We start from the raw sequence: 11,187 nt of genomic DNA on the forward strand, positions 1-11,187 counted from the left end.
TACTGTACACGTTTAGTAGCTTTACGAAAGAAAATGCAAATGCCTGGACATTATAGTAATTTTTCCCACTTTATTTTCATATACTTTGTATATTGCATATTTACATATAGACAGCAATACTGAAAATACTCAAACAAACCACGTCAAAGCAGTCTGTAGTGTATATAAATACATCATGAAAACTCAGTCATCAATGAGCCAGGCACTATCATCGATCTGCTTCTGTTTTTCAATCAAATCAAAAAATTATTAACAAGAGGATAAATGATCTTCACCAAGAGATTAGAGTGTTCTAGCAGTGTTAGGGATTGTTGTTTCAGTAAATGGTTCATTAGTTACAGGTTGAATATCTTAAGCACCCATTAACAAGAATAATTCACATTAATGAAGACTATTTTAATCATTGTAAAAGTTTAACATTCTTGTAAAACCACCTCTTTGGTCTTATGTTTAGTGTCCTGAGACTGGGATGTCAGGGTTCAATCCCCAGCTGAGACTAAAAATGGTACCAAAGACAGTGGGAGAAACCAAGACTTCCAAACTTTGATTGATTTCCTGTATCTGTTTGGCAGTCCAGAGGATATACTTGACAATATTTGAATGACACATTTTATTTAGAACAACCAGTCGTTCAAGCACCTTAGCAATTCTGATGAGTGCTAAGGCCATGTAGAAGTAATGCAGAGCAATAAATATTGGTAACTGAATTATTTAGCGTTGTGTTGTCAATATTTGGCCAAACAATCATTGTAGCCTACCCCTAATCACTCAGCTCCACATAATATTTCACATTTTTGAAGTACTGTCATGTTAAGAAGTTGCTAGCGCCAATAAGCTGACATTGTTTAATATGTTGTGCATCCCTAATATCTACATTGCAATTAAGAGAACTGTTGTTCATAACTTGACTGAGAAGGAGCTACCGCAGGAGCAGCCATGATCTGCTTGAGGGTTCTTAACCACTAGGAAGGACGAGCGGATCAGCTCCTGGGTAAAGTCTAGGGTGGATCCTTTCACAAAGTCCAGACTGTCCTGGTCCACAATGATCCCCACTCCTTCCTGCTCAAACACCCTGAGGAAAGAACACAATCAAATCCTCAGTATTCATTTAACTTTGAGAGCATGAAATCAAACCGGAAAGGTCTCTTTGGTAACATTTGTATACCTTTGGAGTTACAGATTGTTAAGTTTAAAGTTATTTCACTTGGAGATTGCATTTAGAGATAAAAGTGATTGGATTTTGGCTGTTTTCAACAGTGACTATCTAAAGAAAGAAAAATCAGTTGCTGGTGTAATTTACCGGTCATCCTCTGTTATGTTACTGCATACTTCAAACTTGTACTGGAATCCAGAACAGCCTCCTCCCTCCACCTGGATCCTCAGATACTCTCCTTTAGACATTATCTCTTTCAGTCTCTGAAAAAAGTTGGACAACGGTCATGCTCAATAGCAGATTGGCCACAAATAATATTTGTGTATATTTCATGTCTATAGCATAATATTTCTCATTCACTCTAACTCTGTTGTCCAGCTATACCCGTAAAAGTAATACAAGTAACTAAAGTAAGTAATCAAAGATTTAGAAATGTTTATACAATATACACATACAGTATAAGCATTTTGATAGTGTCTACAATCTCCTCCCTTATCTATCCAGTCAGCCACTACAGGCACCAGAGAAGACAGTTTACAGTAGCTGTGTCCTAGAAATCATTCCATATAAGAGGTGCAGCAATAAAAGGCATCCATGTGATGTTTTTCTTTATTTATATGGACTGAACAGTGAAATCACATATATAGGGTGTACTGAATAAACCATAGTCAAGACTTTGAGCCCTGTCAGTACCTTAACACATGATTCACTGAGGTGGACTTTATCTTCAGATGGAGCTGACACCACTAGTTTCTCCTGGGCTGCTGAGTTGCTGCTGAAGCGTGCTGCTGTGTAGACAGGCTGACCTGGCTGAGGAGGGCTTCTGGGACATGGTTGTAATTGCTGTCTCACATTGATATGTTGGAGAGACAATGAGGTCCTGTAACACAACGTTGACACCAATAAACCACACATTTGGTCAGTAAAAAGAACACACTGGACCACAATGGAAACAAGCCCCAATATAGGGCTTTTGTGTTATCCTTTTAAACCTTTGTAAACCGTACCTCTGTACAACAATCTGCAAACTATTAATAAAGTACTCAATCAATCAATGCATAATTTGACATTATAACAAGAGCACTTCTGCTCAGTAGACACATTTTATCAGTCTGTAAAATTAACGGTGGATTTTCTTGGACCCACATTTATTGCAGATATTTAGCATAATTCGTGTACATTAAAATTTCTGCTTATGTACTTGTTTTATGTATCTCGTCTGTATTCTATGACACACTACATAAGGTTTACTACTTTAGAAAATAAATAGTGACATAAACAACAACAGCAGCAGGTTAGCTAACAGTTAGCTGGCCAGCAGCAGTTTATAGAACAAGTCATTTGCTCAAAGCTGCCTATGTCTACCTCGTAATTTCAAATACAGTAATTCCATACACCTGTTTGTTTTATATAGTAAGATAATGTTACCTAGCAATAAGTAATGCTCTTGTTGTCTTTGTCGCAGTTATCATTGCTCCTCTCCACAATGACATCTTCCATAACACTTACAACGTTGCCAGATTATGCGAGAGAAATAAGCACCTAGGGTCTCTGAAAACAATTAAAGCCCAAAATAAGCGACTAATAGCCTACGGCTATTTGAAACTAGCCAATATACGAGCGATCTACAAGTTGTGAGCTTGTAGATCTGATTTTTTTTTAAAAATGAGGTAATTTTGGAACTTAAAAAAAAAACGTTTTAACAACACAAATCTTGTATGGGCCTAGGGTCCCTGGCACAAAATATTTTCAGATGGGGGGGGTCTGCCGACAAATACATATTAATCTGGAGGTCCTTGCCATGAAAATGTTTGAGAACCACTGGTTTGAACAGCATTATGAAGCAAAGCCCAAATAAGCAACTACACTTTAGAAACAAGCTAAAATACTGATATTTACAAGCAACTTTACAGAAAAACAAGCCAAAGTCGCTTATAACACACGGACATGGCAACGCTGATTTAGACCGCCTGATTCGCCTCCTCCCATGAAGACGATGACTGGCAAAATACGCCTTGTTGATTGGCTACGACAAGTGTCTGTCTCCGAAGAATACGCCTTGTTGTGTAAAATGGATTGACTTGATTGGTTTACATCTAACGCCGATCAAGGGAAGCAACTCGGTGGGTGCGTTGGTTTTAAGACCGTTCAGTCCGGCACGCGGGCGGGGCTCGTAAAAAATACGCACCGCCGGCTTTGCTGAAGCAAAAATAACAACCGGCACGGGGTTCAGAATCGAACGTATACCCTGAAATATATTCGTCACCACCTAGGCTCGGTCTCGTGACTGCAAATAATAAAGCCTGAACCTTCGGCTGGCTGCACCTGATTGCGGAAGCAAACTAAAGGTATGCATGTCTACTTGTTGTGTCCTATTTCGATTTATTGTGTCCCCCCCCCCCTGCTTAAGACACCGATTCGTGGCTTTTGTGTACATTTATATACGGGCCCGGGGTAAAGTTCTTGTTCAATGTTTGTTTTTGTCTTTTATTATTACATACCCTTGTCATTGTCAGTTTGAGAAACAAACAATGAGACCATTTAGCCATTATTATCAAACGTTCTGTTCACTGTTGCCATGTCCGCTTATTATAAGCGACTTTGGGCTTGTTTTTCTGTGAAGTTGCTTATATTGGTAGTTGCGGGTTGCTGTTTTTTAGGCTTGTTTTTAAAGTGTAGTTGCTTTTTTGGGCTTGTTTCCTAATGTTTATAAACCAGTAGCCCCATTTGGAACATCTCCCTACGCAGGGATCAAGTTCCTATTCGAGCTAATAAACCAGTGGTGCTTGTTAAGGACCCCCAAATTGATATGTATTTGTCCACGGACCCCCATCTAAATGTACCAGATTGGTCCTTTTTTTCGAAGATTTTTTTGTTGATGAAAATAGCAGATATACAAGCTCACAATGCGTCGCGCGCTTAATTTTGTCGATCGGCTATATTCAAATATCCTATGCTCATGTCATGTGGCTTATAATAATAGTCGCTTCTTTTTGGCTTGTTTTCATAGACCAAGTTGCTTTTTTCTCTCGCAAAATCTGGCAACACTGGTTCTGTTCTTTTGTTGACTGATGGTGTGGTCACTGACTGACTGTTAACTGTTTTAATGTGCTTTTGTTTCACTTAAATAAGCAGAATCTGGGTAAACAAAGACGACCATGGACTTCAGAACCACTTGGATCGTGTTGTTCTCTCTGATAGTGTTCACTGGTGCGGATCCAGTCAAATTTGTTGACTGTGGTAAGTTTTAATCAGTGGTGGAAAAAGTACTCAAATGTTTTACTAAAGTAAAAGTATCAATACTGCAATGTAGAAACACTCTGTTACATATAAAAGTCCGGAATTCAAAATGTACTTGAGTAAAAGTACATATGTATAGGCATCAAAATATACTTAAAGTTCTAAAAGTAAAAGTACTCATTGTGCAGACTGTCCCATTTCACAGGTGTGTGTGTGTGTGTGTGTGTGTACTGAAAATTGGAAATACTCCAGTAAAGTAAAAAGAATAGCTCAAAATTGTACTTCAGTTAGTACAGTACTTGAGTCAATGTACTTAGTTACTTTACACCACTGGTAAGTTTTAATGTGCGTTGCTTCCCACGCCTTTAAATGGAATCTCAGTTGTTGGAACATTTTTTTTAAACCAGTGAGTGTTCCTGACAAATACGTTTGAATATCTGTAGTCTGCCCAAGTATGGAATTCGTAAGACATTGTGAGAAATGGCAATCTGCCACTATTTCAATAGAGATTGAATACAGAAATCACTCAACTCAATTCAGTTTAATTTAAGTGCCAATTAATCACAACAGAAGTTCTCATGATGACAGCACAGCAACGACAATAATAACTAACATCAGTGGTTCTCAAACATTTTCATGTCGAGGATGTATTTGGCTGTAGACCCCCATCTGAAAACATGATGTGCCAGGGACCCCCATAAGAGAAGATTTGTGAATTCTTAAAACAAATTCAAAACTAAATGTCATATTGGCTATGTTTGCATAGCCAAAGTATAAAATAGGGTTAAAATGGTTAAACCGGTTTCAATGGGGACCCCCTGGTACCCCCTCAAGGACCACAGAGGGTCCCCAGACCCCACTTTGAGAACCACTGACTAAGCCATGGAAACCCTCGTGATCATGATCCATGGGAGGCTGTGAGGCGAGAAAGCACAAAAACTCAGGATCTTTCTTCTGGATCAGAGAACGTCTTTAAAGACTTGTTGGGGCAGGAATTGCAGTAATCCAGAATGAAGATGGTCTATGTCTTAATTCAAGATTTTATTGTTACATTTTATATACAAGGGTAAAATTATTTGGTTTTGGTTCCTCAACATTGTAGCAGCAATAATAAAGAAAAAATATTTTGAAAAGCAAAGTTGTATCATACTTTGAGGTGCTTGAATGTGCTGTTGGCATGGGGCCTACTTCTAAATATTATCCATATGTGTGCGCACTACACAGCCATATAAATATCTACTGTACGTTATATGTGTGTCTGCATTTACAGTCTTCATATGTTTGTGTATAATGTTTAAATATTAATGTAGGTGTGTGTAAGTGGAAGCTCAGGCTGCTGTTACAGTAGATTGTGTATAACCCTTTCATACACATACTGTATGCTGGCTACACTAAATGGGACTTGATGTCTAAAATAAATACATACTTTCTCTATGGCTGATTATCAAAGGTACATGGCTCATAATGTGTATGATGGTGCAAACCTAGAGTAAAATGTTTGCATCTTTGATTAATAACATGAATCATCTGAAGTGTACAATATGTTACTCTAATTCAATAGTGACCACCCCCCCTCACAGATGTACCTTGGCACCAGTATAAGAATTCAAAAAATAATTGCAACATAAAATATTTTAAATGGCATTCTGCTTTCCAGGATCTGCTTCCGGAAAAGTGTCCATGGTTGACATCGTCCCTTGTCCCCGTCAACCGTGCCAACTTCGCAAAGGACAGAACTATAGTGTCAATGTGACGTTCAGCAGTAGTAAGTATCTTTCAGAATCAGAAATATGCATCACTGCTAACAACCTGTCTTTAGGCCAAATATAAATGTATTCTACTCCTGGTATCTTCTGTCTTTTTTATAATGTAGCTGTGGAGAGCCAAACGAGCAAAGCCGTTGTCCATGGAGTAATTGCCGGACTCCCTGTTCCATTCCCAATCCCCAACGAGGATGGCTGCACATCTGGAATTCAGTGTCCCATTGAGAAGGAGAAGAGCTACACCTATGTGAATCAGCTACCTGTGAAGTCTGCGTATCCCTCAGTAAGTAACGTTTTTCAGGCCAAGGACCCCTTAGCTGAGAGCGATGAAGCAGGGACCCCCACTAATTATTGTATAAAATGATGTTGCAGATGAAACCTTTTCGTTGATTTCATAGATGGCTTCATAGACTTTGACAGAGCTATCATCAGTGTCGTGTAAATTAATGTTTTTTTATTTATCTTTTCTATTAATATGTTGGATTCATGTCAATGTGTATTTTCAGACATTTAACCACTTTAACTCTCAATACTTAGTTAACTTGACCTTTGGCTCTGTACTGAAACTGATTAAAGCTACATGGTGATTTCTACAATGGATATTTCACTTAAAAACACTAATCGGGTCATTTTAAACCATTGAACTTCAAACTCTATTTTAACCATGTTGGACTCATTGAAAACGCATGTTCCTGCTTCAGGAGACTGATATTTTCCTAATGCGGGCTGTGTCTTAAAATTCTATGGGTTTATATACTGTATGATAAAATTAATATCAGTTATCTTAAATCAAGCAACTTAAAAGCTGACATTAAAATGACCCCATTGTGTGTTAGAGGGAAATACCCCTTTTACAAATGTATGCTTTATACTACTCGTACGATACGTCATGTTTTTCCTTGTGATCAGTTGCCTATTTTTGGTGAGCACTTCTCTTTTTGGATCAGGTCTCTTTCATTTCCTCAAGCCATTTGGGGGAGATGTCACTTCTCTTTTTGGATGACGTCTCCAAGCTCAGCAAAATCATCTTCAATTGCAGAGACAATTAAGTCGTCTGACTGGGAGTCTATCTCCATCCCCTACAATAGAAACAACATTAGAAGTTACACACAGCAATGTCAGATTTAGCAGCACTGAAGCCAAGTTAGAGAACCCATTTTTCCATTCCACATAACACTTAGTTTTATCAAGTCTTATCTGTATTTAAATGGAAACCAAGATGAAAAGGAATGGGACCACCATATACAGCTTGTTAATTTGTTCCTGAATCTGTGTTCACATGCTTAGTCATACATGTGTCATAAGCTGACATTAAAATGACCCCATTGTGTGTTAGAGGGAAATACCCCTTTTAAAACAAATGTATGCTTTGTACTACTCGTACGATACGTCATGTTGTTGCTTGTGATCAGTTGCCTATTTTTGGTGAGCACTTCTCTTTTTGGATCAGGTCTCTTTCATTTCCTCAAGCCATTTGGGGGAGATGTCACTTCTCTTTTTGGATCAGGTTTCTTTCATTTCCTCTTGTCATTTATGAACGCTTGCAATATTTGTGTTTTTTGACCTTTCAAAATGTCTTTATAGATACGACTGGTGGTGGAATGGGAGCTCAGAGATGATGCCAGCAAGGACTTATTCTGCATCAAGTTCCCAGTTCAGATTGTGAGCTGAGGTGTTCACAGCACAATGTGTTTTTTTAAAAGGGATACAAATTTGAATGAAATGTCTGAAAATTATTTGAAGGGAAATGGTTATGTCAACATATCAGATTTTATTGGTTCACTTCAGTTGTTTTTAAAAGGTGTAGCTTTTTTCCTTGGTTTGCTCTATTTTGTTTTTCGAAAATACTGTGCAGCCATCTCGAAATCTGCAGATAAGTGTTCATCTAATACAAGGTGTATTTTGTCAACATAATCTTAGTAGTCAGTTTAGCAGCTGAACATGAAATAATTAATGACCCACTGTTACCACATTCTACTACAACAATTTGCCCCTTGTGGATAATAAAGATTACACGAGCTTGATTCTGACCTTGCAGTTCATCTTTCTAGATTTCTTCATAGTTTACTGGCTGCTGTGTAGTCAGACAAGCTTTTTAACTTGTACTGTTTGTGTTAATACTTAATACCAAATACTGCCACGACAGATCAATTTTGTAAAATATTTTTGACTACTTCACTAATAAAGAATTAACAATTTATCCAAGTTGTTTTCCTTTGTAGTTTACTTGCCAAATGTTTTCCATAACTTTTTAATTTTGGTCAAGAATTTTGTCATTTGAATGCTTTTGAGATTTTATTGGTCTGCAACACGGAAGTATAAATCTCAGTATGATTTATGCAAGAACAGGTTTTCTGAATAAGGAGAATTTCACTGAAATACTTCGAGCTGGTAACGAGCACAATAAACCAACTTGAATTTGGTCCAAAATATTCCAAGTAATTAGGTGAACAACAAATCATATTCTGTTCTTTTTGACAATGAACCATAAGTTCAACTTGCACATTGAAGATAATGCTTTATTGCTACTGTATATTAGCTGGCACATAGAATATTCAAGATTTCTCTTTTTACAGCAAAATGCAGGTTGTACAAGCAATTTCTGAAATCAGCATTTCTGTCCATCTTCCCAAAGATCTGTACATCAAAACAAGTAGCTTGCTTGTCATTGCACGTTGTCAGCCGAGTCATTCGGCATAATGAGCAATCACATACGCCTATTATCCCTTCTGGGGCTTAGACCATCAACAAGGATTCTCCAAGCATCCCGGTCCTGAGCCAACCTCTGCAGCTGCCCAGGCGTGGCCCATCTCCTTGGCATCCGTCTCCAAGACTCTGTGCCAGGTGTTTAGTGGTCATCCTCTTATTTTTGCCTTGAGGGTTCGACTTCAGGGATTCAGTTTCCATATTTATCTCCTAAATCAAAAGGTACCTAATCTTTACAAATAACATAATATATACAAAATAACTAAGTTGAGAATGAATTTGTACATTTCCAACCAAATAGCATATAAAGATCAAAAGTTAAGGCAGTTAATGAGAAATTATAGTAACAATTCACCACTGTTTGGCCCTTTAAACAAGACCTACACTATTAGGAACTAATAAATTGATGGATATTATCATCAGACCACATATTTGACCAAAAGTTCACAAGCTTAGCGCAATCAACAGCAGAGGTAAAATATGGTTATATGAAGTTAAATGGCTGCTTCGATTTCTTTAATCTAGCCGAGTAGAAGAGGTGAAGCAGTATAAAAGGTGAACAAATGTGGGAAGTTGGAACAAAGATCGGTCTTGACACAAAACCAGAGTGATGCAAGGGAAATGTACCACTATACTTTGGTGGCTTTGTGGATGTCAATCAAGCAATAGGATATCATATTTTACTACACTTGAGTTGCTATTGGCTGATATCTAAATGCAGAGATATGATCAACCCGTGCTTTCACTTCAGCAATTTACGGAGCATCTTGTTTTAATTTTTTATCTTTATTGTCCATTTTGCTTCAGCCTCTCCAGTCGCTGGAGCAAAGCATTCCCAAAGGCTTCTCTGTAACCTGGACTCAGTGTGTCCAGGAGTGAGTAAACAGTCTCATGATATTGGGTGTTCAGATCCTCATCAGCTTGATCAAAGGCATAGCCCACCACCTGTTAGGATAAACAACCGTGATCAGAATATATGTTTTAATAGTTTTCACATATTGTATAAGGCATTTGACTTGATTGGTGCATTATGGTGAACAACAAATATTTAGAAATATTAACACTAAGTTATTACGATACGACTAGGGCATAAATGAGTATGGACACATTTGCACGTTAATAAAAATAATAATATATTAAGTGATTAAGTGCAATGCACCACAGGACAGGAAGGTACAGAAGTACAAAATTGATTTGAAAAAGAAAGTTCTCACCCTTAGCCCTGCTTCTGTTAGCTCAAGGCAGTAGCGATTGCCCTCCCTTGTTTCAACATTTATATGGGCCATATCCAACGCACTGTCAAGACATTGAGAAACATACATTTCAGAAACAGCAAAGAGTACGTCATTGACCACTGCTTCTGCCTCCAACCTCATGTCCTTGACGTCTCCAAGCTCAGCAAAATCATCTTCAATTGCAGAGACAATTAAGTCGTCTGACTGGGAGTCTATCTCCATCCCCTACAATACAATAGAAACAACATTAGAAGTTACACACAGCAATGTCAGATTTAGCAGCACTGAAGCCAAGTTAGAGAACCCATTTTTCCATTCCACACAACACTTAGTTTTATCAAGTCTTATCTGTATTTAAATGGAAACCAAGATGAAAAGGAATGGGACCACCATATACAGCTTGTTAATTTGTTCCTGAATCTGTGTTCACATGCTTAGTCATACATCATACATGTGTCATAAACTGACATCACAGGATGCGCCACATGAAGTACAAGATCCAATGTGGAACCAGAGATTGACTGGGCCTTTACATTTCTAATTATCATGCACAAGTGACGGGGTAGCGACATCCTGTGGACACACGCGACATCACCTTAGCTAATTCTAATATCCTAGTACTTACTGCTAGCTAACAAACAAACAAACAAACGAGAAACTACGTTAACGTTGTTGACGACAGAGTACAACAGCAGCATATTTAAATAAAAGTATAATTGAAGATAGACGAGATCATTTAGCTCATTTAACATCTCTCTTGGTGAACTCATGACTAAGAGAGAATCACCCACTGCTTCTTAGGCAAACGTTAGCATACAAAGCAGTGGCCCTGTGAGGCCAGAAAGTCATATCATTCACGCCACGCGGTGTGGCTTATAGAAATAACACGTATTAATGATTAAGAAAACCTGAATCATAACTATATGTGACCTCACAATAATTCTAAATATGACTTTGTAACTTGATGCACAGGTACTCGTTTTTCTCTCACCTCCTCCCTGGTTCGTGCACTTCCGCTGTCTGTCTGAGGGACGTTTCCTGCCCGCCCCAAGGTGGAGGAGTCAAGGATGAGTCAACTCCACGGTAGTAG

General features: G+C 38.2%; 3 protein-coding genes across 5 annotated transcripts; 1 reads left to right on the top strand and 2 right to left on the bottom strand.

The window, feature by feature from the left end:
• Positions 1–50: 50 nt before the first annotated feature.
• isca2 (iron-sulfur cluster assembly 2) lies at positions 51–2,673 on the bottom strand. The gene is made up of 4 exons (XM_080415223.1): positions 2,582–2,673; positions 1,847–2,033; positions 1,301–1,416; positions 51–1,072 (listed from the first exon to the last, which is right to left on the bottom strand). The coding sequence occupies exons 1-4, from the start codon at positions 2,644–2,646 to the stop codon at positions 898–900; spliced, it is 543 nt and encodes a 180-aa protein (XP_080271349.1). The 5' UTR covers positions 2,647–2,673; the 3' UTR covers positions 51–897.
• A 770-nt stretch (positions 2,674–3,443) lies between these two features.
• On the top strand, positions 3,444–8,356 carry LOC308075280 (NPC intracellular cholesterol transporter 2-like). Of its 3 annotated transcripts, none has more exons than XM_080415033.1 (5): positions 3,444–3,501; positions 4,289–4,393; positions 6,051–6,158; positions 6,267–6,439; positions 7,741–8,356. In XM_080415033.1, the coding sequence occupies exons 2-5, from the start codon at positions 4,312–4,314 to the stop codon at positions 7,825–7,827; spliced, it is 450 nt and encodes a 149-aa protein (XP_080271159.1). In that variant the 5' UTR covers positions 3,444–3,501; positions 4,289–4,311; the 3' UTR covers positions 7,828–8,356. The 3 variants fall into 3 exon arrangements, with proteins under 3 accessions (XP_080271159.1, XP_080271160.1, XP_080271161.1); XM_080415034.1 differs by having other exon boundaries at positions 3,452–3,501; positions 4,286–4,393; XM_080415035.1 differs by lacking the exon at positions 3,444–3,501 and adding an exon at positions 3,585–3,607.
• Positions 8,357–8,470: 114 nt separating this feature from the next.
• gskip (gsk3b interacting protein) lies at positions 8,471–11,157 on the bottom strand. Its single transcript, XM_080415036.1, has 3 exons — positions 11,089–11,157; positions 10,077–10,322; positions 8,471–9,807 (listed from the first exon to the last, which is right to left on the bottom strand). Exons 2-3 carry the CDS (start codon positions 10,317–10,319, stop codon positions 9,649–9,651), a joined length of 402 nt encoding a protein of 133 aa, XP_080271162.1. The 5' UTR covers positions 10,320–10,322; positions 11,089–11,157; the 3' UTR covers positions 8,471–9,648.
• Between the last annotated feature and the right edge of the window lie 30 nt (positions 11,158–11,187).

Source organism: Gymnoscopelus braueri (assembly GCF_963280865.1).
Source record: "Gymnoscopelus braueri genome assembly, chromosome: 19".
Classification (NCBI taxonomy): domain Eukaryota; kingdom Metazoa; phylum Chordata; class Actinopteri; order Myctophiformes; family Myctophidae; genus Gymnoscopelus; species Gymnoscopelus braueri.

Coding starts and splice junctions, on each gene's coding strand:
- isca2 (XM_080415223.1), bottom strand. CDS start 2,646: ATGTCATTGTGGAGAGGAGCAATGATAACTGCGACAAAGACAACAAGA. Junction 1,417..1,846: donor TCAGTGAATCATGTGTTAAG/GTACTGACAGGG, acceptor AACTTTTTTCAG/AGACTGAAAGAGATAATGTC. Junction 1,073..1,300: donor AACATAACAGAGGATGACCG/GTAAATTACACC, acceptor TTCTTTCCTCAG/GGTGTTTGAGCAGGAAGGAG.
- LOC308075280 (XM_080415033.1), top strand. CDS start 4,312: ATGGACTTCAGAACCACTTGGATCGTGTTGTTCTCTCTGATAGTGTTC. Junction 4,394..6,050: donor AGTCAAATTTGTTGACTGTG/GTAAGTTTTAAT, acceptor TCTGCTTTCCAG/GATCTGCTTCCGGAAAAGTG. Junction 6,159..6,266: donor CAATGTGACGTTCAGCAGTA/GTAAGTATCTTT, acceptor TTTATAATGTAG/CTGTGGAGAGCCAAACGAGC.
- gskip (XM_080415036.1), bottom strand. CDS start 10,319: ATGGAGATAGACTCCCAGTCAGACGACTTAATTGTCTCTGCAATTGAA. Junction 9,808..10,076: donor TAACAGAAGCAGGGCTAAGG/GTGAGAACTTTC, acceptor TTATCCTAACAG/GTGGTGGGCTATGCCTTTGA.